Source organism: Pagrus major, chromosome 19 (genome assembly GCF_040436345.1).
Source record: "Pagrus major chromosome 19, Pma_NU_1.0".
Lineage (NCBI taxonomy): Eukaryota > Metazoa > Chordata > Actinopteri > Spariformes > Sparidae > Pagrus > Pagrus major.
This window is the reverse complement of record NC_133233.1, coordinates 14,488,095-14,514,994: the sequence shown is the minus strand read 5'-3', so window position 1 is coordinate 14,514,994 and position 26,900 is coordinate 14,488,095. Positions and strand designations below refer to the sequence as shown.

Sequence of the window (26,900 nt, the reverse complement as noted above, 5' to 3'; positions counted from 1 at the left end):
CTTACAAAACCAACACGCCCAAGCAGTGTTGTGTTTACGTCTCAGTGGCAATCACAGAGCCCCTAAATGTGAAGTCGTATAGCCCGAGACAAATTGATCCTTTTCTGTGTAACTCAAAGTATTTACTCAATTACAGCACAGAAGAACATCTTGTACTTTTATGCAACTATATTCATTTAATGACTAAGCTCGTATAGCTGATGGATGGTTGTAGCTACTAGTTACTTTAATAGATAACAATTTTTATCCATGACATATGATTTTCTTATAAAATACGAGTAAATCTTTTTAGGTTAAAAATGCCAAACAATATAAGTAGTTAAAATTAGCTCTACCTTGACAAACAGTATTATAATCTTGCTTATGCAGGAATGCATCAGTAACAATCTAATAATCAGGGTTAGAATAGGCTTCATTGTTGAAGTATGCAAATACATACAAGCAATTTCATTACACAGAAATAGAAAGCGCTAGAAACAATAAGACATTTTCACATGTAACAGCACCTGTGCCTTCCCTACTATGACAACTTTAAAAAAAACGAAATGGACGAAAATGACAAGTGTAAATGAAGACCTAAATGGTGAGTGAATATTTGTCAGGGTGGTTGAATATGATTTCGAGAAATGCCAAAGTCGTTCCATGTCTGTTTGCTGTGTTACTGATTAACCAACAAATTAGCCAAAGGTCAAAGGTGAAATGTCAGTGTTAGCTAAAACTACGATGATCAAGAAGAAATGACAGTTTTGATGTTATGTTGAGGACATCTCTGTATTGTGATGAAGAGATATCTGCGGAAGTTAGCGTGCTAACCAACTAGCCCGCAGGCAGTTTGTACCTCAAGAGGTCATTGTCCGATTATTCCATGGATATAACAATCAAAATCTGGATACAGCTTTGAAGGCGGTGCCCAGTTCGTTCCAGTAAAAGCTACTCATGTGGTGCATCAAGCCAAAAAAGCTTTACTTCCTGGATGATTAATATCCATCGTTTTACACTCACTACTTTCAAGTCTTTTTGGGCCCCAGTGCGTCACGTGAGGTTTTAATTACATGGTTTGGCCACTACGAAAGTTGGCTTCAAGGCCTCTTCCTGGGGGCATGAGTTACTCTGTATGTGCACACATAAAAGGAAAGCCAGTGAAAATAGTCTGGTGCTATTCCGCCCCCCATTTGTTTGGAATATGAATGGCTGATTCTTACATATTGGACCTTTAATGTGGAAGCAAATCTTTCAAATTAAGTTTAAAGCAAATCCTGTCAGGTAATTAAAAGAAAATGCAGGCCTGCCTATCACTTGGATTTATTCTGGAATGAATTTACAACAGATTTAAAAGCAGTTAATATCTAATTTCTCATAAACTGAAATATCCTTTATGTGGCCAAAAATGACTTAAAATGAGTTACAATATTGTGTTGTAATCAAGATGAGGCTTTGAATGCAGCAGCGTTTAAAAGCTCTGTGTTTCGCATTTAAAAATACATTTTCCATCGCTGCCAAACACTTGAATTACAAATCATAATACTCAGACTAGTCTGTAGCTCCTAACAGTTGACTCTTAAACTTTACAGCGTTTCAAATAAATCTCTATCATTGCCGTCCTACACGCCTACACACGCCCCGTCCTCCACGCGCAGGACGCTTTGACGTAAAGTTTTTCCGACAGCGCGTGAAGGCGTCACTTGGCACGCTGAAGCCTGAGGCGAAGTTAGTGAAGAATTCCAGCCAACCACGAGCAGGAGCGCGCGAAGGCGTGGCGTGGCGGCCGGGTGGGAATATGAGCAGCACGAGAGGCGCGCGAGTGGCACAACTGTCAGTGAAGAAGAGAAACAACACGCGAGCTCAGTGAGCAACTGGTAACGACTGTTACTCTCTATCTGCTCATGTGCAGCCGCACCTCCGACTTTCTGTTCACTCCTCAGCCTCTCCTTCATGTTTCAGATATCAGTCCAGAGGGTGACACCGGCGGAAAACAACAACAACAACATGTCCCAGCAGGAGGCGAACGGCGTCCCGTGCCGGGGCAAGGTGCTCACTGTGGACAACATGAACCCCAACGTGAAGAAGGTCGAGTACGCGGTCCGCGGTCCCATAGTCCAGCGGGCGGTGCAGATAGAGAAGGAGCTGAAGGAGGTACGAGTCAAGTGTTTGGGGCTGTTAATGTCAGAGCAGCGCTGATGTGGCACTCATTAGGGAGTTTGGAGGAGTTATGAAAGCAGTTTTCAAGTCAACCTCATGGTGTCATGTCATAATGTGACGCACCGCTTTTTGTAAGTATTGTATTTACTCTATCATAGAGTAAGTACAAATGTGTATTAATTTGACTTAAAGGATAAGTTCACCCAAAAACGACAGTGCAGTCATTATCTACTCACCCCCCCATGTAGATGCAAAACAGCGTTGCAGCATTCTCTTAGACTACTGAAGTAGATGGGGACTTGTTTTAAAACATTAAAAAAAAACGTCTGTATGGCTGTATGGAGCCATTTTATATTTTCTTTCAGTTGTTTTATTGCGTTTGAAAACATTTAAAAGTCCCCACCTGTTTCAGTTGTTAATGAGAATGCTGCGATGCTGTTATGCTCCAGAAATGTTTCCACCTGACTTTTCGTCAGCATGAAAGTGAATGGTTAATGACTGAATTTTCATTTAGGAGTGAAGTTATCCTTTAACAGCAAGACACTCGTATGATTATTCCATCCTTTCTTTCAAACACGTTAGCTTTTTTAATGAAAACACTGCAGCTCCACAAATATTAAAAGTGCCTCTGGGTGGATTTTGGCACACACCAGCTACTGTGGACAGTTTGCACAAAAAAGTTAATTTCCCTGCTCTGTTTCCTCAAGATATGGTCAGAAATTCAAGAGAGAGGAAGTAGGTAGCCCAGATGACAAAGACGCTTGCCTCGGACGGTTTTTGCCGACGCAGACTGGGTCAGCTTTTAAAAGTCCCGGCATGACAGCAGTGGTGGGGATGTTATGTTCCTCTTCTGCACTGCTGCACGTAACAACTCAGATTACATCCGGCTGTACTAATATTGATCCACTTTGCTTTCCTAAGGAAGGGCAAGTAGTTTAAAGAGGAGTGTCTTTTATGTAGGCTGTAATGCAACCCCCTCTGCAAGCATGTCCTTTTTTACAAGACGTGTGACTGGCTGGAGGGGAAAGTTTCAGTTTGAGTACATTTCACTCTGCCCTGGCCCGAGGTGACTCCAGGATCCAGAGTGGAGGATGTGTATCGTGGAGTGTTATTATGTAAGATGAAGAGGGTACATTCTCTGCCCTCCTTTTGTCTCTCTGGGTTTGCCCACCTTCCTCCTCCCCACTGGGGAGAGAGTTCATTGGACAGAGCTGCAGCTGTGAGGCCCAGCAGCGTCAGAGGCCTTTCTCTGCAAGAAGCAGCCCTAGTTATGCTGAAAGTGCGCAAGTTCTTAGTAGTGCACTTGTTTTTCCTCTGAACCCAATTTTCATTGCTTGACTGGAATAACGACAATCATTTGCTGCTTCATAAAGGACATGATAATAGTGTTGGGTCAACTTTAGTTCCTAATAAACAGTCATTTTTCCTTTTTCAAGTTTATTTCCCACTGTTACGCAATGCAATACCACTGTGAGTTAAAACAGCTTGAAATGTGAACTACAGGAGCTTTGTTGGCTGCAGCCGCTCGGTCATCTGCTGCTGCTCTTCCTGTTAGATCTGTGACTGGAACACTTTCACTTTTACTCAGCAGATTTTATGCAAGTGTGTGTCTGTGTGTTTGTGGATGTGTGCGCTGGTGTGATGATGACCCTTATAAATCCTAACCCACACATCTGGTACGACAGTGCTTGTACTGCAGTAAGCTAATTTAGGCTTTGGATCTCAGCTTCCAGTTAGTCTGCATTGTCCCAGAACAATAGAGTGGTGACAACAGAGAAATAGTTCAGAGTTTGTGAAATCACAGAAAATCTCAATCCTACCTAATGTTTCAGTAACTTCTTCTATTTACAGCAGCTGACCTCTTCAGAGTAAATTGGGAGGATTCAGCACCCTGTTAGAAATAGTATTGAGTTAGATACATCACATGAGCAAAGCAGCAGCTGTTATTCATCATCAAGTGATTTAAGTATGTTTTCATGCCATTTTAAGAGTTTAAAACGTATTTGGAAAAAAGATTATCAGGAAAATAGCATGAATTGCAATCAGTTTTCACCAGATAAGCCTGACATGGAATTTTCATATTGTCCCATGCCTACATGCTTTATTCCCTGAGAATTTAAAGAAAATTTGGAGAAAAAAAGCGCCCTCATTTGTAGCTCTGTCTCTTTATTCTGATCCACACCAAAAGTTAACGAGGTCTATTCTGGGCCAAGACCCATCCTCCATCCAAGTTTCGTGGAAATCTATTCAGTAGTTTTTGTGTTATCCTGGCTACAAACCAACCAACCAATCAACAAACAAATGGACACAAGTAAAAACATTACCTCCCTGGTGGAGGTACTTATTCTAGCATGACTAGGGTTGTTGCGATATCAATACCAGTATCGGTGATACTGTCTAACATGATGGATCAGGTATCACAGAGTACACAAATCTATGCACCGATCCAATTCCATGTAATCTGTAATCCCAGCAGCGTCCTGTACATCCGCATGCAACTTGATTTTCCACTTCACAAGAAGCCAATATCCGTAATCGGCAAGCAACCCATGTAACTGCATGACTGAACTGAACTGTTACACGGAAGATGACAGTTTCATCTTGTATCATAAGACTAAGTGAAACGTGAATTCAGGCCAGGCTCTATTGAGCCCCACAGGGTTTCTTGGCCTGGTTCACTGGTCCGGCCTGTGTAATCAGTGCCTGGTGCTGAGCGAGCAGGAGGACGCAGCGCTGAGCCGGGGGAACCGACTGGCTCCACTCTATCCTGGAGAACAGCGGCCTCTTTGTTGCTTGAGGACAAGGCGGGGACGAGGACTAAAAAGGAAACGTGCTGCATCCACTTACTTAGATTTCAAACAGGCTCATATCTGAATTCACGCTGACCCAAAGAACCTTGCAGGCCTCCCTCTTGCAGTCATACAAGGACAAAGAAGTCATAATACTCAGTTGGAAGGAAAGCTCTGCCTTTGCCCTTTGTGGCCTTTTGCCAGGTATTTTATCGTGTATGTAGAACACGCTGAATTATGACAAGGATCATGTCGACTGCAGAGAGAGTGACTCTTTCTTTTGGTTTAATTAAAATAAAATGTGTTTTCAGTCTGTTTGATGACCACCTTGTCAAGTTTGCACTCAACCACAAACACTTGAGGCAGGTCTCAACAAAGAGCTTGTTACATCACTTTTAACTGCTGGCAAACAAGTGAAGACTAAACAGGTTCCGAAGAGTTTTTTGGCAAGGTTTTGTGAAGGGGATCAGGCATAATGCATATAACTAACAGAGACAGGGCGAGGCAGTCTAAGTGATTTTTCTTTGATTTTGAATTTGTGTTTGCAAAACGAATGTTGTTTGCAGTCTCTATATCTGAACTGCAAATGAAAGGCCTGCTTTGGATGTGTTTAGTAGAGTACAAATGACAATATTGTGCAGTGCAATTGTGTTTAAATTCACAACGAGTCTATTTTAATTCTAAAACTTTTCAGTTTTGTTTTTGACGTTGGAATTGTATCGTTTTCACACCAGCGTGCAGTAAAATCTAATTAGTTTAATGAGGTGGTCAGAAAGCCCAAAAAAATCCTCATGATTATCACATTACCGTTTTAACCTTAGTGCTCAGCCCTTGTGCGAAGTAGTAGGAGGCATCTGTTGTCACATTACATCATCTGACAGAGAGCAACAGGTGCAGCACATTGTGACCAGAAAAACAGACTCACAGACACCAATCCAGAATTTGCAGGTCCAGTAAGACCAAAGAGAAGAAGATGAAGGACTCGCTGAGTCAATGACGATGAATAGTGACGTGACGGGGAGGGACATGAAATGAAAAAAAATAGCAACTTGAGTTTCCTCATAGGTCTGGATTAAGCCAGCAAGGCTTGAGTGAGTCCACGAGCAGAAACAGAGGGGTTTGTGTGTCTGTGAGCCCCAGCAAAAGCAGCGGCGTCTTCCCTGCCCGGGCCAGCGCTTCCTGCTCAGTGAGCCAAAACAGACTCCGTGCCAGGGTCTTTGTAAAACAGAAGGCTGCTAATGAGAGAAGATGTGTATGTGAGATGAATGCAAGTGTCTCTGGTTCGAGAGTTGGAGCCAAGGTTCCTATGGGTCCTTGAAATCCTTGAAGGTTTGTGAATTTGAGAGAAAAACAACTCCTTGAAAGTGTTGGAAAGAGTCAGAACTACTCCTAAACAAAACTAAAGTTCTTTTGGTATTTCAGTGTTTCCAAAATTATTGTTAGCACCACTGTCACAAAGAGAACCTTGTTGTTTGCATTTTCCCCAGAGTCACAACTACGAACAAAACACATGATTAAACGTGAATCTATTTATTCATTTTGTCTTTATTGGAGATGTGAAAGCTTATAGAAATTGTGCCAGCCTGACTTCATTACATTGTGCAACCAACATTTACTTCATAATGATAAGTTAAAGCAAAGGCTATTGCCTGTTTAACATTCCTAAATAGGCTTTGTTCTGTTGTCTGGGTGTGTGTCACGTTCCAGCATTTCTCTTCATAATTGTTGTCTATAAGCTTCTTTAAAGCCTGCTAGTATTAGTTATAAAACTTTTGTGGTGTAACTGTATTTAACTCTGATCCTTGTCTCAAACTATGCCAATTGGGTCCTTGACTTTGAGGGAATTTGGCCTGGAAAACCCTGAAATGTAATGTTTAAGAAAGAAGGTGTTGTAATCCTGCAAAACAAGAGTTGTGGAAGAATGTCTGCATCCAATGCCACTATCAATTAATCTAATATGTGACCTGAGAGTAGTAATGCAGACTGGCTAAGCCAAAACAATACAAGCCAATAATGTAGACACACATATCCATTGCTTTGGGGTCACACAGCTCTTTTACAACATGTTTATTACAATATTTGTTGTCTTCCTTGATGATGAAAGCAGGCGAAAGAAGGAACAGAAAATAGGACATATGAGGGGAACAAGAACTTTCCTCACTGTAGAGATAAGTCCTGAAGTATCTTGACTCATATGTCTCCTTCACACTCACTTGTTACGTGTCCAGACACATTCCGTTTGTGTGGCGTCCCGTCATTACATGCAACACACAAGACAAAGTCACCAGGTTCTCACTTTTTTCCAGGTGTAGAAAATACTTTATTTTCTACACCTGCTCCTCAAGAGAGACTTCACTTCCCAGGTTCTTACAGTTCTTTGTCTGTTTATCTATTTCAGGGAGTCAAGAAACCTTTCACAGAAGTCATCAAGGCTAACATAGGCGATGCTCACGCCATGGGGCAGAAACCAATCACATTTTTCAGACAGGTAGGACCGCTTTTTACATTCGCTTTTCTCAAGTTACTTGAATGCTTGTGTTTAAAAAGGAAGTGGGCTGCATGTGGAACTGGATCTTCCAGAATCATGCATACTGAATGTGTCAGGATGCTTGTTAGTCTGAGATTTGCTGTAATTTTCTACTGCAGGTCTTGGCTCTGTGTTGTTACCCTGAACTCCAGGAAGACAACAAGTTTCCAGAGGACGCCAAAAAAAGAGCGCAGCGTATTCTCGAGGCCTGCGGAGGCCGCAGTATAGGTCAGACAACTCCCCCACGCTCCACCAACCACATTTATAACCCCTCTTGCCAACACACAGACAGCATCCACCTCCATTTGTCTACACATTAAGAATTTATTTGGACAGTCAGTACACTATTTAAACAGAACATCACCTGATCAGTGCAGCCTGTTGTGTTTGATTCAAAGTTCATTTTTATGTGTCCAAGGGGCCTACAGTGCCAGCCAGGGCATTGAGTGCATACGTCAGGATGTGGCGCGCTACATAGAGAGGAGAGACGGTGGAATCGCCTCCAACCCTGACAACATCTACCTCTCCACTGGAGCCAGTGATGCCATTGTGGTATGTGTTTCAAGAGTCAGTGTGTTGCCGTAATCCATTACAAACCGATCCACCACAACATTAAAACCACTAACAGACGAAGTAAGTGATATTGATTCTTTCAATGCAATGTTCTGCTTTTCATGTTGTGGCTGATCGGTGTAGGTGACATACTACATACATATAATTGGCTTATAAATCTGTTCTCTATTCAGCTTCTGTTAATCATACACTCAGCTGTACTTTGCACATTAGTGACCTTTGTCACTGTCAATATAGATTTCTCTTGTTTTACGCAACCTAATCAGACTACTGAATAACCTTAAGATACACTTTAGTACTGTACTGTACAAGATACGTGCTGCTGCCTGCTCTGCTCAACTGTAACCTTATTTGCCCACAGTGTAGGTGTGTTCTCACCACTACACCAGACCAGATTGATTGTACAGTAGAGCTGCAGCGATGAGTCGATTAATCGTTTCATTTATGTTTCAAGCAAAAATGACAAACATATGCTGGTTCCAGCATCATAAATGTAAGGATCAGCTGCTTTCCTCTGTCATTTATGACAGTAAATGTGAATCTGAGTGAGTTTTGGACTGTTGGTGGGATTTAAGAAGCAATTTGAGGTCGTCCATTGTGGCTCAGGGAAAACTATGATGAGCATTTTTCGCATTTTTTTACATTAATCAATTTGCCCATTATGAAAACAGTCCTATTTTACATCTACCTTCCTTTTTAAATACTGTAAATGCTCTTTCGACACTGAAAGGAGCGTCTTGTAATGCTATATACTGTACATCATGCCTATTTAACTACTTTATTTCAAGTCTGGCTGGTCAGTGGGCTGTAAAGCTCATCTTTATTATTTTTTTAGGTTATACAAAATACAATCACTTTTGCACTTTTTATGTTTTCTCCTCTTTGTTTATTTGTTTACTAGTTTTCACATTTGAAAAAGAAACATTATGTATACAAAAGTACAGGAAAAAAACAATACACCTTTTTAATTTTACAAATAGTTTGTCAATTCCCTCTCATTAAACAGCCTGGGCTAAAACTTTTTAATGAAATAAAATCATTTTTGTGACTAATAACAGACATAACTAATGAATAGGCTAATTAGCATGCTAGCAAAATGATCAAAGGGCCAGAATCTCCTTAGAAGCACTTCATAAATGCTAGGACTGGGCAACAAAATCAAATATCGTAATATTTTATATATCAATTTTGTGACAATATTTTCAGGATGACTATTACTAGTACTTTTACATAATATTCACACAATGAGATTTTTGATAAATAATCATCAGTAATGTGGATATAATGACCAAGGTGGGTAAAAAGAAATATTAGAACAAGCTGAACTTACTGTATATCACTTGACTGTAATTCAGCCTTTAAAACCAGGAAAAGACAACACTTATGCCATATCGCGATATAACAATACTCAGTGGTGTTTTCTTCTCTCCCTCCTTCCTAATCCAGACCATCCTAAAGTTGCTGGTGTGTGGCGAGGGTCGTGGCCGTACAGGTGTGATGATATCCATCCCCCAGTACCCTCTCTACTCGGCCGCCATTACAGACCTGGGCGCTGTGCAGGTCAGCTACTACTTGGACGAGGACAAGTGTTGGAGTCTGGATGTCACAGAGCTCAGGAGAGCCCTCAATGCAGCCAGGCAGCACTGCAATCCCCGTGTCCTCTGCATCATCAATCCCGGAAACCCCACCGGTATGTCTTGGTGATATTACTCTCTGTGGGTTACATGACAGTAGGTGAAATTTTGCACTTTTGTAGGTGTGTATTTGCACACCTGACTTAAATCATCAAACTATGGTTGTCCTGTGTGATAGGTCAGGTCCAGAGCAGGCAGTGCATTGAAGATGTGATCCGATTTGCTAAAGAGGAGCATCTCTTCCTCATGGCTGATGAAGTAATGCACCAATGTCCTTTCCTCAATACATGTGTTTTTTTCATTCATTTCTTCCTCTGTCTTAAAGAACAAACAAGTGACTTCAAAGCTCTTGTCTTATTTTTCAAAGACTCACCACCTGGTTTGACATTACTCTTTGTGATGAATGAATAATACTGATAACCTTCAAAGTTTTTTGCTGATTATCTAACCACGACCCGATGCTACAGGTGAACAAGGTTAAAATTTTAACAGAGAGATGTCACAATGAAACTTCCCCAGTAGATTATTTACATTAAGACAATTATTTATTGCATTGCAAGATTTATAAAGGTTATGTTTAAATATGAAAATGAATTATTATCTAATTTAAACTGCTCATATTCTCAGATATTTCAAAAACAGACATCTAAACATTGGATGAAGCCAGGTTCAAAAATTTTGTTTGATTTTGCCGACCTCTTCGAGTTGAGGACAAACAAAGGGGATTTTTGGAACTCTTTTTATCATTCTATAAATGAGAAATTACTGTCATCAGCCATACATTATCAATTTGTGCCATGTTTATAAGAATAAAATGTTCTATAAATCAGGCTATGAACGATAAATGAACAAACCCCTCGGTAAAAAACCCAAAATATACTGTAAATAGGAATAACCTGGAAGGTTTGGTATATGCCAGAATTCTTTGAAATAATAGATATCACTATTAGACTTCCCCACTTTACTACTGACTAGACTATTATTTCTTGTCTATCTGTCTATAGTATTTCTATCTAATTAAAGGTCCCGCATGTAGCCATTTTTGTTTAAAATGTTCAAAAATTAACATCAACAGAATGTAGAGAAATAACCTATATGACGTTATGTGAAAGACGTCTATGTATTGTGTTACAGAGACACTGAAGTGAGCTTGCTAACCAGCTAGTTCCAGCCCGTCCTGTCTCATAATACCACTCCGAGCTCCCAGTCTGGACCACTAGTTGCACGGCTAACCAAGCTAATTAGCTACGGCCCCTACAGAAGTTATTATATCTTTCTTTCCTCTCTTTAGCCATCTGTTATCCTTGATGGTGACCACTGATTTCCAACATATTTAATACAATTAATTCCTTTTTTTTGAAAATGGTAACGTACTCACCTTATTAATTAGATGTGCAAAAGTAAAATACAGTATGTCATTTACTCTTTATGGTTCCCTTTTCAGTCAACTCTTGTAAGCCTTTTGTATTAAAGCTGTTTTTCCATTTTAAGGTCTATCAGGATAACGTGTATGCAGAGGGCTGTAAGTTTCAGTCCTTTAAGAAGGTGTTGTTTGAGATGGGACCAGAGTACTCGAGTACAGTGGAGATGGCCTCCTTCCACTCCACCTCCAAATGCTACATGGGAGAGTGAGTAACCAGGCACACACAGAGTGTACATCACCTGTACTAAGGGTATACTTTGTTTGACTTCCTGTGTTTGCTTTCCTCAGGTGTGGATTCCGTGGCGGTTACATGGAGGTGATTAACATGGACCCAGGGGTGAAGGCCCAGCTCACCAAACTGGTATCGGTGCGTCTGTGCCCCCCAGTCCCTGGACAGGCTCTCCTGGACCTGGTAGTCAACCCCCCGCAGCCTGACGAGCCCTCCTACACCTCGTTTATGAAGGTCTGAGAAAAACACGCGCCTGCTAGCACACATCCTGGCAATGCTCTGAGTGTATGCAAACACAGAATTTACTTATGTAAACACCACACCAAATAATCCATATAAAGCCTGTATTGAGTGTGCTGAAGTCCTCGACGGCACCGAGTCGGTTGTGAATAATCAGCTTTTGAATTGTGTAATGTTGTAGTGAATACTACTAACAGCATGTGTTCAGTTTCTGTGAGAATATAAAATTTAGAGATGTTTTATGTCAACTCTTCAAGAGGAGAAAAGAGGTTTGACCTTTTACAGACATTGTTATGTACTATGCATGCTGCCGGAAGCCTGTGTCCATCCAACCTACAGTTAAGTGGAAGCATTATATGGTCAAGGAAGCCATTAGGTTGATGGTCATTAATGTGTCTTTAGGAAATATGAGTCTCCAGCTAGGAAAGATTTGTGTTTGGAGTTGCAATCCTGTTTCTGCATCAACAACGGCATCGACTGTATAACCTGTCTGGCGAGAGATTTGATTATAGCAGGGGTGCCCAGATTTTTCCCTTAGGTGGCCAAAACTGAAACTTGGGTCGGGTTCACACCTAAAGGTCCGTTTTTTGATCCGAACCAACGCGAGGATGATACATTGTTTCAATTTTGAGTCGGCCCGGTTTGCATTCACAAAGGCCAAACTCAAACGGTCCAAAATCTGTAAACAAAACTCACGTGGCCCAAAACGCCCTTCTGTTATTGGTCAAACTGTTTAGGCAGGTAGTCAGCAAATCTGTACATCAGATCAGTAGCCTACTGTACATCATGGAGCGTCTGCTTATTTTTACATTAGTGCTGATCTGGAGTGCTTACACGCAAACTTCAATGGACCGCGCGTATGAATGCCTCATAGAGCAGCGGGCTTTAAATAATGTCTTGATCCATGCAATTCGCCGAAGACGCTATGCGATCCAACGATCGTACCGGAGTAGACGACAGGCAATAATGAGGGCCTACCATGACGTTTTTTCTACACAAGCGGGACCAGTGAGGTAAGCAGACGATCACAAACGTGTAAAAATCACAAAGTTGGCTCATCGTAAAAGCAGCTCGTTTTCATTTTAGCTGCTGGTTGCTAACTTTACCGCTGCCATAACCGGAAATGACGCGTAAAACGGTGCGCTTCTTGTTATTGGTGCGGATGTGGTTAACACCAGAAATAATCCGCTCTGGAGTTCGCTTGATAGCGGACCGAGACCACCTCTACGAGGCGGACCAGGGTGCGGTTGTTTGTCACCGACCCAAATGAACCGCACCGTGGGGCAAATGCTCCACGGTTCGGTTTAACTGGACTAAACAAGGCTGGTGTGAACGCGCCCTTAGTGGTGGACCAAGGGCCAAAAACAAATATTTATTGTGTTGTTAAGATGCATAATGGTATGATAATACCAAGTTCCTTTTAATTGACTGACAAAGTGTCCCTCTGACCACTCATGCTCGGATTGAGACTTCCAGCGGCTTTAATAATAATTAGGGATCCTCCATTTTTAAAGAGCATTTTTACCTCACAAGAAATAAAATGGCATAGACACATACATTGACCGACCATTGTAAAATACCACTGCAGCATGTAAACGATGGAAGCCACTAGTATTTCAGGCCTGTGTTTGTAAAGGAAAACAGTGGAAAATGTTGGCAGGAGGTGAAAAACTTGGGAAATGTTTGACTTTACGAGTTAATATGGAGCTTGTGAATGTACCATTACTTTTTGTGAGTTCCGCAAAACTTGTCCTTTACCTTTTGACCTCCCCCCTTCAGGAGCGGACAGCGGTGTTGGCAGATTTAGCAGAGAAGTCCAGGCTAACAGAGCAGATCTTAAACACAGTACCCGGTATCACCTGCAACCCCGTGCAGGGGGCCATGTACAGCTTCCCCCGCATCACTCTACCTCAGAAGGCCATCGACAAGGCAAAGGTCTGCGCTTCACACACCCCGTCTCACTGACGAGATACACTTGTCTGTGTGGATGTGTTTAAATGTGCGTATGTCCATCCACAGGAGGCAGGCCAGGTCCCAGACGCATTCTATTGTATGAAGCTGCTGGAGGAGGAGGGGATCTGCCTGGTGCCAGGTAGTGGCTTTGGCCAGAGAGAGGGAACCTTCCACTTCAGGTACGTAGTCCTACCAACAGTTAGTTCCTTAACTCCTTACGAGGAGAAATCCTACTGCAAACAGTGGTTTTTCCATCTAAAATCAGCAAATTTTTACAGAACAGTATTAACCACATTCTTCTTGTCGTCTTCTGTCCAGGATGACCATCTTGCCCCCCGTCGAGAAGCTGAAGGTTTTGCTGCAGCGGCTCCGCGACTTCCACCTGCGTTTCACACAAGAATTCTCATAACAACCCCACCACCTCCGTCTTTCAACTACACCTCAAGAAGCAACTCATTCAGTGCCAGTATCTTCAAGTGCCTTTGTGTGAAGGAGACGGCGATCCCAACGTAGCCTCCTGCAGCACACACCTCTCACCTGAATTCACACTAAATCTGATTTTTAAAGAGATTTTTAATGTTTTGAATCAGAACCATGGACATTTCCGTGTCTAGACAGCTAGTCTGTTTCTGCTGATGTATATGTGTACGTGATGATTTCAGGAGCATCTCTCTCCTGCCAAGTTAGTTGGAAGTTTCAATTTAAACACATGTTGGGTGACTACTTGAATAACCGGAAGGCTGTAGTAGAGCCATTTGTGTTACTAATGTTTAAATTGTTCTTAAATGTGATTAAAAACACTTGAAATTCCCTTCGCAGTGTGTTTGCAAAACACTCTTGAGCTTCACAGTAACAAAGAGGCCATCATTTTTAAGTTTTATTTAAAAAGACTTGAAATCTTCAACAGTGCTTACATGCTTTTAGAAACAAGAATCTCTTGGAATGAACAGAAACTAAAACGATGATTGAACATTGTAATCATCACGATAACTCAGTAACACTGTTGTGTTCCTTCGCCTCCTCAGCGTCCTCTAAGACCCGAGCACGTTAAGAGTTCTCAGCTACTCGTCGAGACATTTTCAAAGTTCGTCTCTGTTCTGTGATAGCTTTGTGGCGTGCTGTTCAATGAACTTGCTGAGCCCCTCCACTGTTCTGTCACCGCCTTCTAATTTGATAGGGCTCTGCTTGCCATTGCTCGGGGCGAAGTATATCGTGGGGAAGCCCTCCACCTTGTAGCTGTCGTTTGGCACGTCGTTGGCTGTGGAGTCCATCTTGGCGATCACCAGGTTCTTCTCACCCTTGTACTTCTTGCCCAGAGCCAAATAATCGGGCTCCATTTTCTTACAGTGGCCGCACCAGGGAGCATAAAACTCGATCAGGACGTCCTTCTTGGAATCCATGACGATCTCCTCGAAGGTCTTTCCTACCACAACCTTAACTGGTCCTTTGTTGTTCTTTGGCACTGGCTGGGATTTGATGATGGGTTTGAGCTTTCCTGAGGACACAAGAGAAAGTCAGAAGTGTACTTTTATTTTAAGAGTGACCTTAGAACTACTTAAACTGAGTATTTACAAAATAATTTATTTACTGTGTCAATGATTTGATCAGACTACAATGTGTATTAGGCCATACTGTTAAGTAAGATAATATTAATGATTCAGAGGCAGTTTATTTATGCACTGCACACAGAATGTTCTAATGCAAGAGGCACAATGGCAACTAATCAAATCAGAAGTTGAGAAGTGCTGCCATCATATGGTGGAAGTATGTATCTACACCCATGCAGCAGACCACTCCAGACCTGGAAATGATGTGATTAATTAGACACTTTCACAAGTCAAACTTGGCTTTTAAAAAAAATGTTTAAAGCCGTTTCAAGGACCTTTTTATCTCTGATTCTGGCGATCCCTTTGGACAAAAATGCGATGAGTGTCACCACCTCCTTGTAAAGATCTTAATCTGGCTAGCATGTGCTTTTATTTTGAAAGGGAGTTAAAGAAACACTTGTTTTTAATAATATTTTTATGTTTTTGCCTGTGGCTTTGTAAGATTAATAACCAATATGACAATGATGAAAAAAAGTCAGCTTTGTTTTTAATACATCTGGGTTATCTGTAAGCCTACAGCTAACAGATTCAGCTGCTCAGTAATGGCAATTATGCTGAACTAAAGCTCAAGTTATTAAAGGGTAACTTCACCAATTTTACAGTAAAAAATAAAAAGATTCAGAATCTGACCGGTGACAGGCTTTAAGAATAAACTATATGGAAATAGCCGATCTTCTTGCTGATGGTCTCGTTTGCAGGTCATGTGGAGGCATCGGTGTAAAATTGAGACTCTTTCATAACCAGTTAAAAGTTCCTTGTAGTAGTGCTAAGCAGTGCAAGTTACTGAAGCAACATTTGCTTCAAAATTCACGCAAGTAAAAAAAACTCACCTTTCTTAAAAGCAATGACAAAGTCTCTCAGCACCTCGGAGTCCAGTTCCTCTGGCTCCATGGCAAACTTTTTGCCTCCGTCTGCCAGAATTCCCACATTCACGTCCTCTCCGCTCTCGCTCAGGCCCAGGCTCTTCAGCTCGTCAGCGAAGTCCTCCTCATCAGCGATGGCGAACGTGTACTCTGGGAAGTCCTTGGCCACCTCGAGGACCTTGGACCTCCAGAACTGTGTGGCTAAAAAATAAAAAGAAGTTTGTTTCACATGTGGTGCTCATGGTTCAGAGTATTTTCTGGGTCAATAGATTAAATATTCCTGAAGATCTGCATTAAGATTATACTCCCCCCTCACCCTCCTAGATAATAGGCCACATAAACAGCGTGACGACAGCATTACAGACAATGAATGAGCAAAGGACAACTCTATTACACCAGCACTCATAAGACAGCAAGCTCTCAGGTGAAACCTACTAACCTAAATATGTGAAACTCACCTTTCCTGAAGTCGAAGCTGAAGTCTACTCCATAGTACACAACCACCAGGGGTCTTTTGGTGTAGCGTTTGGCATCATTGCTTGGTTTCCTGTGTCCCACCAGAGGAATCGCATGCTTTTTGAAGAACTCCTGCACTTCTGATACTGATGTAGAGTCCTAAGTGATAAAAAACATTAAAGTGTTGAAGTCATATGAGAGAAAGCAGAGACTATTGAAGACACGCTATACAGCACTTCAATTTAAAGTGCTCTTCAGGTGAAACCTCTTATTGCTAATCTAATCTATTTTAACACCGATACTAGAACCGAAAGACAGCACAGTCCTGTATGATTCAGAGTTTCACTCCCCATGAAACAAATTCAAATCACGAAAGATAAAACAGACAGTACCTTCACTGCGAGCGTGTGTGACGCTGGCTCGTACTTTGAGCGGAACTTTTCAGGCTGCACGATGACGATCTGACCTGGTGACGCTTTGAGCAGTTTGGACACTTCAGAGCTGAAGGTGTGACGGAAGGTGAAGTCTTCCCTCAGTGTATTACCTGCCAGACAGACGGAGAGACAGAAATGAGTGCCATCAACTCCACATGTCCACTTAAAGAGCAGCAGTCTGTGCTCTCATCACACACAGATACTAGAACTTTGACACTGATGGATTACCCATCTCAATCCAAGTTTCCTCTATGTAAGGATTGTTCCTATACCAGTACCTGAAATGTCTCCGATACGGCCTAAATTGCTGGATCGGGTATGAGAATCTATGCACCGATCACACAGGTGTCAACTTAAGATTTTTTTTACTGCACAGGTAGCCAATATCCCTAAACACAGAGCAACTTAAAATACATTGTTGCCCTTTACTCATCTGTTGGGTGACCGAAATACACCGGGTCGAAAGTGGCCCCCGAAAAAAACAAATAAAAATCTACTTTAAAAAAAAAGGTGCAATATATAAGAATTGGCCACCTGTCAAATTCATTCTCAAAGCAAATAAGGAGCAGCATATCACAAGAGTAACTGCCAACTGCCTCTCACTGTACCTGCCATTAGCTAGTTAGCTCAATTAGAGGTGCAGCTAGAGGTCCAGACTGGGAGCTCAGGGACCAGATGTGTGTAATGACTCCTTGCACAGAGGCTTTAGACCGGGACATGCTAGGGCTAGCATGCTAACTCTTCTGCAACACAATACATAGACGTCATGCTGTCAAAACTGTTGCTTCTTCACATTCTGTTGATGGGTTTAGTATATTTTTGAGCGAAGTTCTTACATATTGCTCCTATTGTCGTTTTCCCGGAAAGCAATTCGTCTTCAGCACTTTTAAAACAGTCTACATGGCAAATTGTGCTGTGCTGCCACTGGCAACTACTGCTGTAGAGCGACAAAGAAGAATTGATTTTTGGTCAGAGCTAGCAAAATGTGAGCAACGGGCAATATTTTACACTGAAAAATCCTACCAGTTAAAACCAGCAGTGTACAGTATGCAAGGCTTTCATTTTTTAAAGGATTTCTTATTCCTAGATTTCTTTGTGCCCTTTTTCAATTTCAACTTTACAGCTGTAAAAAAAGCTTTTTTTAACTCACTGATATCAGATCGGTACTTGGTATGGGCTGATATGCAAGATCAGATATCAAAGTCAGGAAGGGAAAAAAAAAAAAAAAGTACTAGAACACAGATACTAGTTTCCGTGTCACTCGTCTGCTGCACACTCAGTGGTGACATTATTTGCCTATGAACAGATCCTCCAGCTCATGGTACTCACAGGCCTCAATGTAGATCTCATAGGCTTCGTCCTGTTCACCGGAGAAAACGCCGACTATCACAGCGTCGTCACCGTCCTTGATGATCTCCTGCACCTGTTTTGCTGCCTGGACCTGTTTGGAGGGAGGCCCTGCCTGTTCACTCATGTAGTCGACAATGCCTGGCAGGAAAGTGAAAGAGGAAGAGATGAAAGATAAAATTTGCACATTTGCTTCCATACGCACTAATCTTTGCATATATGGAAAACAGAGGCAACAGACTCGTGTTGCAAGTGTCCTAAAATTACATTATAAAGTAAATGACCTACCGTGCTGCTCTCTGGGTCCATTGTAGTCGAACACCTTGCCTTTCCTGAAGATCTTGAGGTCGGGATAGCCTGTAACTCCAAAACGTGAGGCGACCTCATTCTCCACGGTGGCGTCCACCTTGGCCAGAGGAATGGGAGGAGAGCGCTGGCTCAACTGCTTGGCTGCCTTCTCGTACTCTGGAGCCAAACGCTTACAGTGTCCACACCTGAAGGTCAGTTATGTAACAGGCAAACACGAGGAATGTTTAATTAGTCTCAGCAGCTGCTGTTAAAAAAGCTCAAGTTGTTTATTTCTGCTTTTAGTCTGCTGACTGACCATGGAGCGTAGAACTCCACCAGGATGATGTCGGCCTCATTAACCGTCTCATCAAAGTTGTCCTTGGTCAGCACCAGCGTCGCCTCAGGAGGGGGCTTCCAATCTGGCTGTGCCACCTCTTTCACACGGGCCACAATAGCTGCAACAACAGGCATAGACCATATTAGTCCTTGTTCTTTTAAAAACAAGTCAGATTTGGTTTGAAAGGCAGTGAGGAGACTTAAGTGAATTAAATGCTCCTACCCTTCTCTGTCCGTTCCCCGTCATATTCCACAGGCTCCCCATTTTTCAGGATCTTGATGGTGGGATAGCCCTGCACTTCGAACCTGCTCGCCACCTCAGTGGCTACTGTCGCATCCACTTTGGCCACAGGTATAGGAGGGTCATTCTCCTTAAGGGTCTGAGCGATTTTTTCATACTCTGGGGCAAACTGTTTGCAGTGGCCGCACCTGAAGAGGACAAACAAAGAATTACTGACAAGTTTGCAGGGGCACGGAAAGTAAGAGGCCCGCTGTAACACAGGTGTGGGAGACAGCTGAGGAACAACAGGCGTACCATGGGGCGTAAAACTCAACCAGGACTGTGTCTTTGCCTTCCATGAACGTTTCAAAGTTGCCATCGGTGAGAACGGACACCCCGTTTTCCTCTTTCACTTCTGTGTCATCCTCTTCATCCTCATCCTCATCATCACTCTCCTCATCATCACTCTCCTCTTTCTCCTCTGCAGCGTCTGACAGCAAAGAAGAAAAGGACACAAGCTGAGTTAAGGGGGAAAAGCTCATATAAAGTGTTTTCCCATCACATTGCTGCTTGTTTCACTCCTCATAGATAAAGGAAAGAAAGCATAACAGGTTAGCAACACATTTCCTGTTTGTAACTGGTGGATATACGTCAATATACCACAATGCAAGGATTTAACATAAAGACGACACACTAATGTAAGATTTGGGATATGTCTAGTGTTAGTGTCAACACCCGCAAGCCACGCAAACTGCGTATTTGCACTCGAGTTGCTGTCCTGTTGACATTAGCTAACTTGTCCTGTTAGCTAGCGTGCTAACACAACTAGCAACACCGACAGTAACTTTAGCTAGCCAGTTTGGGTAACAGTAACTTTCAGGAAACGCACACGAGCTGCGACACTGCTTTGCTCAAGCAGCTGGAATAAACACGCAGAGATGTAAAAAGACTCAGACTCACCATCCTCACATCTGCTGACAGTTGCAAAATGTGCAACGCCGAGCAACACAATCAGCAGCAGAGCAACCTTCCTCATTGTCCACACAGGTGATGCGGCCCGCTGACAGTAAACGACGTGCTTCTTCCAAGTAGCCGGCTAATTAACTTAGCTAATAACGCTGATGAATGTCATCAAAACACTGCTGCTCGCACAGACACGCTGTCCGGATCAATACTGACGTGTGGCAGTAAACGCCTTTGGCTCGTGCTTTCATACAAACTACGGCGATCACTTCTGAAATCACGCCGCCGCCTCCTCCGTCTGGAACTTGTCTGACTTGCCACGTTCCGATTGGCCCTCATCATCCGCTGCCCTCCAATCACACGTCGCCACTCAATTATACGTTGGAGGATGCTATTGGTTGCTTGTATTTATTGTTTCCCTCCCGGACTTGCACGCTTGAATATGTGCCAGTGGGTGACAAAGATCGTATAAGGCTATAAAAGCTTTATTTAGTGATAAATTACGTGATACAGCCCACGAATCTTCACCTTATATGATGCACAAACAATGCATACTCATCACAATCCAGTCTCTGCAGCCTAAGGTGACAGTGTCAAATATTTAGATGGCAAATAAAGCAATATCTTGAGGGTTTCTCTTCTGACAAGGTTTACTTATAACATATATAGAAACTGGAACCAATTACTTTTATTGTTTGCAAAGATATAATGCCTTACAAACTTTGCTTTATCACTTTGATACACACATAAATAAAAAGTACCTCTTTAAGGGTTAGGGTTAAGGATGCCATGAGTTTCCCATATTATGCAGGTGTCTCTTAAAGGGTAACTCTGCCAATTTTACACATTAAAGTGTGTCTGCAGGTCTTTGGGAGAACTACTGCATGCTGTACGTGAAAAAAGTAGTATAAACCCTTTTGTGGCTCCAGAGGAATGCTAGACCAGTGAACTGCTTTTCAAAACCTTGTGCCAACATTACCCACAATGCAACTTACCCACTGCGTGACATCACTGGAGGTATTTTATCAGATTACATGCCGCTTCCCCTGGAGCCATAAAATGCTTCATACTACTTTTTTCATACATGCAGTGGTACTCTACAAGACCTGTAAACACACTTTAATGTGTAAAATTGGTGGAGTTCCCCTTTAAAGGATCAGGATTGACACCGAGGGGCATCTAAACTTAAAGACACTTATTGATAACCAACAAGCCTAACTGTAGATTTGAACATACACTATCCCTTGAGACATCGTTTTTTTGGATTGTTTGTAGTGTTCCATCCAGAACTGCATCTCTATAAAGATCCTACTGTTTATCTGGCTACACTCTCAGGTTCCTCATGGACCAGAACTTCCACCACAACTTCTGTATGGGTGGCCTGACTATTACTTAAAGAGCAGCTGTTATTTGTTTTAGTCCATTGGTCATCTTTCTTCTCCAGAACATCTTGTTTCCATTCCTTGACGAGTGATCCAGACTCTGTGAGGGAGAGGCAGTTCTGTGCATCTGAATAAGACTGGAGCTCATTGTCATTTGGGTTTTCTTCAGCTCTTGTTCGAGGTTGTTGTGAATTATCCGATGCCACAACAATGTCTGAGGAGGAATTGTCTCCACTTTGGCGTCTCTGCTGCAGGAATTGAACCGTCTCTAGCTCAAGCTTGGACCTGTCATGCAGAGAAATTAAGGAATTTGTATCATTTAGTAATTCATATTTACATTTTTGCTTAAGAATGGTCTCCTAGCTTAGTAGTTGTTGCACAATTCTTATTACCGGATCAAGTGAGATGCAGATAGTGTTTCTCCAAGATCACTCTTCTTCTCTTCTGTCATTCGTGTTCTGATAAAGTCCTGCAGCAGTCACAAAGTCACATTATCAACACCTTTTGTAAAAAAAAAATTGTGTGCAAAAGAAAGTAGTGTTGGCATGTGCCTGTGTGTGGTTTTCTCTGGATATTTGACATGAGGCTAACTCACCTGTGCATCCATGTTGGACGACTCCTGTCTGGGTGAGATGATGGGACTGTCCTCCTCCCTGTAACGATGGGCTTTGGAAGGCAGAGTGTGGTGCAGACTGTTTGAGAGGGTGTTGAGTCTGAACAGGAGCTCATCCACTAAGCTTTCAAACTCTTCGAGGTAATAAGTCTGAAAAAACAAAAGGCAATGTCATTTACGTAAATAAGGGTTTTTTGTATAAAGAATCTCAGTTTTATAGCTAACTGACTTGATATCTGCTGTTTTTAGCTTTTTCTTTACCTTCCCTACCACACGATCTTCAGTCCATGCATTTCTTCGCTGCCCAGTGAAGTCAGACACCCTCCGTCTGATGTAGCCGACTAATTCTGCTGCTGCGAAGATGTTTTGCCTGCTTTGAGATCTTTTGGCACTTCTGATCAATGATGCCACCACAACTTTCACCTTTAAGAAAGACAGACGACTGTTGGACACTCATCTAGACTCTGTGAAGAACTTTAAAAAAGTGATATACACTGTATATGTACCACTGCTGTCCACGCCACAGTGAAGGACAGATGGAGAACTCCACGGTAAAGGAAATCACTCCAGGAGAAGTGGAGGCCTCTGACAGCCTTGGGACTCCAGCAGTGACAGAGCAGAGTCTGGAGGGAGCGGGGAAGTGAGCTGAAGGCCCCGGAGCTTTGTATGAACAGGAGATTCCCCACGCAGGACAGCGGCACCATCAGGATAAGACCTGAAACCTAGGACGAAAGACAGAGACCATTTCCAACTGGACAGGAGTGCTGTACATTAATAAGGCTGACGACGATCAAACAATCAGGAACAACCTCACACTGCAGCACACGTGACAGTCATGCTGAAAAATGTGTTTTACCATTGGCCAGAAAAGGCTGGAGAGCGAGCGGGTGAGGAGTGTAGCAGAGGTGGCCAACGTCCTGTTAACCCTCAGCACGGTCACACACTTCAGGGTGAGGAGGAAGAGCGTAACGCCACGCAGACTGCGAATACACTGCAGACACAAAAGACATCTTAATCCTTGTCGACCACTGCTGTCATCTTTAAAAGCCTCGCTTGTGTATTTAAAGGAACAGTTCACCCATAAATGAAAATTCAGTAATTATCTACTCATCCGAGTCAGGTGAAGTTTCGTAGTCCAGGAAACATTTCTGGAGCTTCACAGCAAAACAGCTTTGCAGCATTCTGCTTAACAACTGAAGTAGATGGGGACTTGTTTTTAGAGGTTTAAAAACAGCGGGAAAATAACATAAAATGGCTCCATACAGCTCATCCAGTGTAATCGAAGTCTCCAGAAGCCTCCAAAGCTTTAGCATATACTCTGCGTGGTCTGTAGTGAGTGCACAAGCTCGACCATGCATCAAGGGTGTAAATTAAATTAATTTTCATATCAATTTGCAATCAATCAGGGGTTTCCAGAGACTTGGATGATGCCTGATGAGCTGTATGGAGCCATTTAATGTTTTTTTTCTGCTAACATTTCCTCATCTTCAGTTGTTCAGGAGAATGCTGCAATGCTGTTTTGCTGTGAAGCTCGAGAAATGTTTTGTGGATTATGAAACTTCACCGGCCTTCTCATCAGCATTGGGGTGAGTAGAAAATAACAGATAAATAACTGTATTTTTGGGTAAACTTATCCTTTAATAAGGGCATGTTTAAAAAAAAAACAAGCAATAAACCTTGTATACGTGTTTCTTCTTTCATTTTCCACATAAATGAAAGCAGGACATGCAGTAAATGTGTTCTCTCAACATTAAATATTAGTTTTCCTGTCTCTCCAACCCTCCTTTCCCTGCCTTCATTCGGCCCTTTCTCTCTCTCACTTGTTCCCAGGTAGCCAGAACGCCGACATCAACATGTCCTCTGTCGTTGTGTCTCTGCAGCAGCTCCGCAACCTCCAAGATAATGACGGAGTGATAGATGTAATAAATATAGTACACAAGGGTCACTGTCAGCAAACCGACCTGTAAAAGAGTGAGAAACGGGTAAATCATAATGAGGTTCATTTTGCTCTCTGCTGTGTGCTTTGACCTTCACTGATTCACAGGTTTGTTAGTTTAACAGCTACAGGTTACTTTGCCCTTTCGGCTCGGTCATTGTGACTTTGTTTGCCTTGGTGTGTGGCCGAGTGTGTGTATGGCTGTGTATGCTGTATGTTCCAGCATTCAAGTCTTTCAGTCTGTTTTGGAATTATTCATATTTTTGGTTGTGTGTTTGTGTGTTCGTTCACATGTGGGAGACTCACTTCCAGCCAGTTGCAGGGTTTCCTACAGTATCCCATCAGCCCTTGCTGTCCTACAGTGTACATTTGATCCCAGAGTTGCAGCAGAGACAACAGAAGGAAGATGAGCTGCAGGGGAGGAAGGAAAACATGAGAAAATTTAAAGGGACAGTTCACCCCAAAACCCCCCAAAATCACATTTTCCTCTATCTACGTATCGTGCTATTTATCTATTAAGATTGTTTTGGTGTGAGTTGTTGAGTTTTGGAGATATCAGCTGTAGAAATTTAAAATATAATGAAACTAAATGGCACTCAGAAGAGAAGGTAGATATCTCTACAGGTCACAGTTTACCTGACACACCATAACAGCATAGCCCCACACAGCAGGGGTGCGATACACCCTAGCTGACTGGACTTTGGCAGAGGGCAGCAGGACACCAGTGGGGCTCTGCTCAGCGAGCAAGGTCACACTGGTGAACAAGTTGGGTGCAGGGCTGAACAATGTGAACTGGACCTTCAGGGCCACCATCCGTCTGCCCAGCCAGCCACCTGAATGCAGGAGCTTCAGTTTGGACGCAGCGTGAGACCTGCAGGAGAGCAGAAGACAACTGAACCATGGTGGTATTACGGACATTGGATCTGACACCACAGGGATAACATTTGAAAAACTCAAATATCATTTCCACCATGTGTGGTAATCTGTGCACTTCTCACTTTGTGTGGCTGAGGCCAACTGTAGCACCCGGTCCTAAGTAGCAGCCCAGGTGACCACATGTCTTTAGAGGCGTTGCCATAGGAGCTAAGACGCTGGATTGTGGGTGAGTGGATGTTCTGCTCCCGAACAAGAATAAGCGAAGACATTCCGGTAGAAGAGTCACACTGGAGACCTGAGAATAAAAGGCAGCACCTTTAGTAACTGAGACATGATGGTAGCTTTAATAAAAGTTTTTAATTTAATAAATTCTAAATCTCGACAGATACTGAAATGCATCAGTGCACTGATACAGTATACTGTATGTGCTTGCAGCCTGGGTCCATGTTTGAGAAACAGCGCTCTCTACAGGTGGAGTTAGTGCAAAACACAGCAGTGAGTGAGAATATCATGTGACTGATTACTTGCATAAATTAAAGCACAGTAGTCCACTGGATCATTCATCAAAATGTTGAATTATTTAGTTATTATGGAAAACTTTTACCAATCTCTGCTTTTTTCTTTTTTGGTCTCGATGCTGTCTCAAACACTATTTTTTACACTACAACATAAAAAAAAAAAAAAAAATCTTGTAACACTTAATTTTACAGGTTTTACAGGCAAATTACAACAATAATATGTTGCTATTTTCCTAAAAGCAGTAAATAATTACTGTAGTAATTGGTGGGGATGGTGGTAAAGTGAGTCAGTTTAGGTTAAATAAGTAGTGCAATACTATATGTGAAGGTATGTCTCCTTCTGTTACTTACCTGGCCCTGAAATGAACTCGACACCTCCGCCTTCCACAGGATTGGCTCTCCAATCAAGATGTGTGACTGCTGGATGACATCAAATTATTGAATTATGAAAAAGGTGAAAATGTTTGTTTCGTTCCATGATGATAAAATATCAAATTAAATCTTACATTTTTTTCATGTTTTCACTGTTTGGTGTTGTAGCTTACCTCAGGTGCAGCTGATGCATTCTTGTACAGAGAATTAAGGAGACTGGTCTGTGCCCACTTCCACCACTCCTCATGCTTTTGTATGGACATAAAGGCATTATCATGGCCTCTGCTGAAAGAAAAATATGATCTTAATTTGTGTTAATCAGAGAGCAACATGGACACACAGAGAAAACCACTTGATGTTTGCAAACGTTACCTAACAAACTGTCTTCTGACAGCTTTGTTGAGGAGGTAATGGTCAGAGAACGAGCTGCCATAATTTATACACAACACCAGGAGAAGCATGGAGCCACAGACAGACAAATCCCTGGATGACAAGAGAAAGAGATGATTCCTGTTCCAGCTTTGAATCGTATACAAACTGGTGCACACACATAGACCAAGACATGCAGACATACCTGAGGGTTTTATGGAGAAGAGCCTCTTTTCTTTTCTTCCCACGAGTTACCCTCAACTCTGCTGCAGTCGGCGGGCGCACGAGACGGAGGTACCGGGCTCGCTGACGAGCTCCGAGCAGCTGTCAGTCAGAGATAATAGACTTGTTTTAATAGAATAGAACAGAGAACAATAATATAGAACAGAGTCTGGTTCTGACCTTTTCGAGGTATGAACATCTCTCCTGGGAAAAGACAGACGTCTGTTCTGGTTGATTAGCACCATTGTGTGTCCACAGCTGTAGAGTCTCCTTCTCAAAATCTCTTATAGTGGAGAAACTATGAAAGTCTGCTCTCTTCCTGTACCATAAGGAGACAGTCACTGCCACTGTAATTATCTGCAAAAGACAAAGAGCGTGTTCTCAATGCAAGAGATAATTCAAATTTATGTTTACAGAATATATGTATATTTATCTGAATTATAGTTTACAAAATGCTGGTATTAGTTTACCACAGCCGGCTGGATGAGGAAGATGCAAGACATCAGGGAGAAGAGAAGAGAGTGTATCCATAGCAGAAGTTTGCTGCTGCTGAACCTAACACACACGCACATATACATAGATTTTGATTAT

The 26,900-nt window shown here is 42.4% G+C and overlaps 3 protein-coding genes across 4 annotated transcripts in view; 1 reads left to right on the top strand and 2 right to left on the bottom strand.

The window, feature by feature from the left end:
* Positions 1-1,771: 1,771 nt before the first annotated feature.
* On the top strand, positions 1,772-14,317 carry LOC141014469 (alanine aminotransferase 2-like). Of its 2 annotated transcripts, XM_073488280.1 has the most exons (12): positions 1,772-1,856; positions 1,942-2,133; positions 7,327-7,416; positions 7,575-7,683; positions 7,874-8,007; positions 9,475-9,718; positions 9,841-9,920; positions 11,154-11,290; positions 11,374-11,548; positions 13,334-13,489; positions 13,574-13,686; positions 13,826-14,317. In XM_073488280.1, exons 2-12 carry the CDS (start codon positions 1,987-1,989, stop codon positions 13,914-13,916), a joined length of 1,476 nt encoding a protein of 491 aa, XP_073344381.1. In that variant the 5' UTR covers positions 1,772-1,856; positions 1,942-1,986; the 3' UTR covers positions 13,917-14,317. The 2 variants fall into 2 exon arrangements, with proteins under 2 accessions (XP_073344381.1, XP_073344380.1); XM_073488279.1 differs by lacking the exon at positions 1,772-1,856 and having other exon boundaries at positions 1,899-2,133.
* Positions 14,318-14,371: 54 nt separating this feature from the next.
* On the bottom strand, positions 14,372-20,327 carry pdia4 (protein disulfide isomerase family A, member 4). Its single transcript, XM_073488278.1, has 10 exons — positions 20,019-20,327; positions 19,374-19,548; positions 19,062-19,267; positions 18,819-18,957; positions 18,503-18,708; positions 18,197-18,355; positions 16,826-16,977; positions 16,436-16,592; positions 15,945-16,178; positions 14,372-15,002 (listed from the first exon to the last, which is right to left on the bottom strand). The coding sequence occupies exons 1-10, from the start codon at positions 20,092-20,094 to the stop codon at positions 14,587-14,589; spliced, it is 1,920 nt and encodes a 639-aa protein (XP_073344379.1). The 5' UTR covers positions 20,095-20,327; the 3' UTR covers positions 14,372-14,586.
* Positions 20,328-20,490: 163 nt separating this feature from the next.
* Positions 20,491-26,900, bottom strand: part of LOC141014470 (polycystin-1-like protein 1) — a 31,432-nt gene continuing 25,022 nt past the window's right edge. Inside the window, exons 41-56 of the mRNA XM_073488281.1 lie at positions 26,780-26,864; positions 26,490-26,666; positions 26,293-26,411; positions 26,091-26,201; positions 25,892-26,000; positions 25,698-25,766; positions 24,951-25,123; positions 24,589-24,823; positions 24,259-24,363; positions 23,837-23,977; positions 22,873-23,007; positions 22,523-22,738; positions 22,278-22,439; positions 21,999-22,166; positions 21,796-21,872; positions 20,491-21,688 (exon numbers count right to left, since the gene is read on the bottom strand). Coding sequence (XP_073344382.1) covers positions 21,337-21,688; positions 21,796-21,872; positions 21,999-22,166; positions 22,278-22,439; positions 22,523-22,738; positions 22,873-23,007; positions 23,837-23,977; positions 24,259-24,363; positions 24,589-24,823; positions 24,951-25,123; positions 25,698-25,766; positions 25,892-26,000; positions 26,091-26,201; positions 26,293-26,411; positions 26,490-26,666; positions 26,780-26,864 — 2,434 coding nt within the window. The 3' untranslated portion in view covers positions 20,491-21,336. The remainder of the gene's footprint in view (positions 21,689-21,795; positions 21,873-21,998; positions 22,167-22,277; positions 22,440-22,522; positions 22,739-22,872; positions 23,008-23,836; positions 23,978-24,258; positions 24,364-24,588; positions 24,824-24,950; positions 25,124-25,697; positions 25,767-25,891; positions 26,001-26,090; positions 26,202-26,292; positions 26,412-26,489; positions 26,667-26,779; positions 26,865-26,900) is intronic.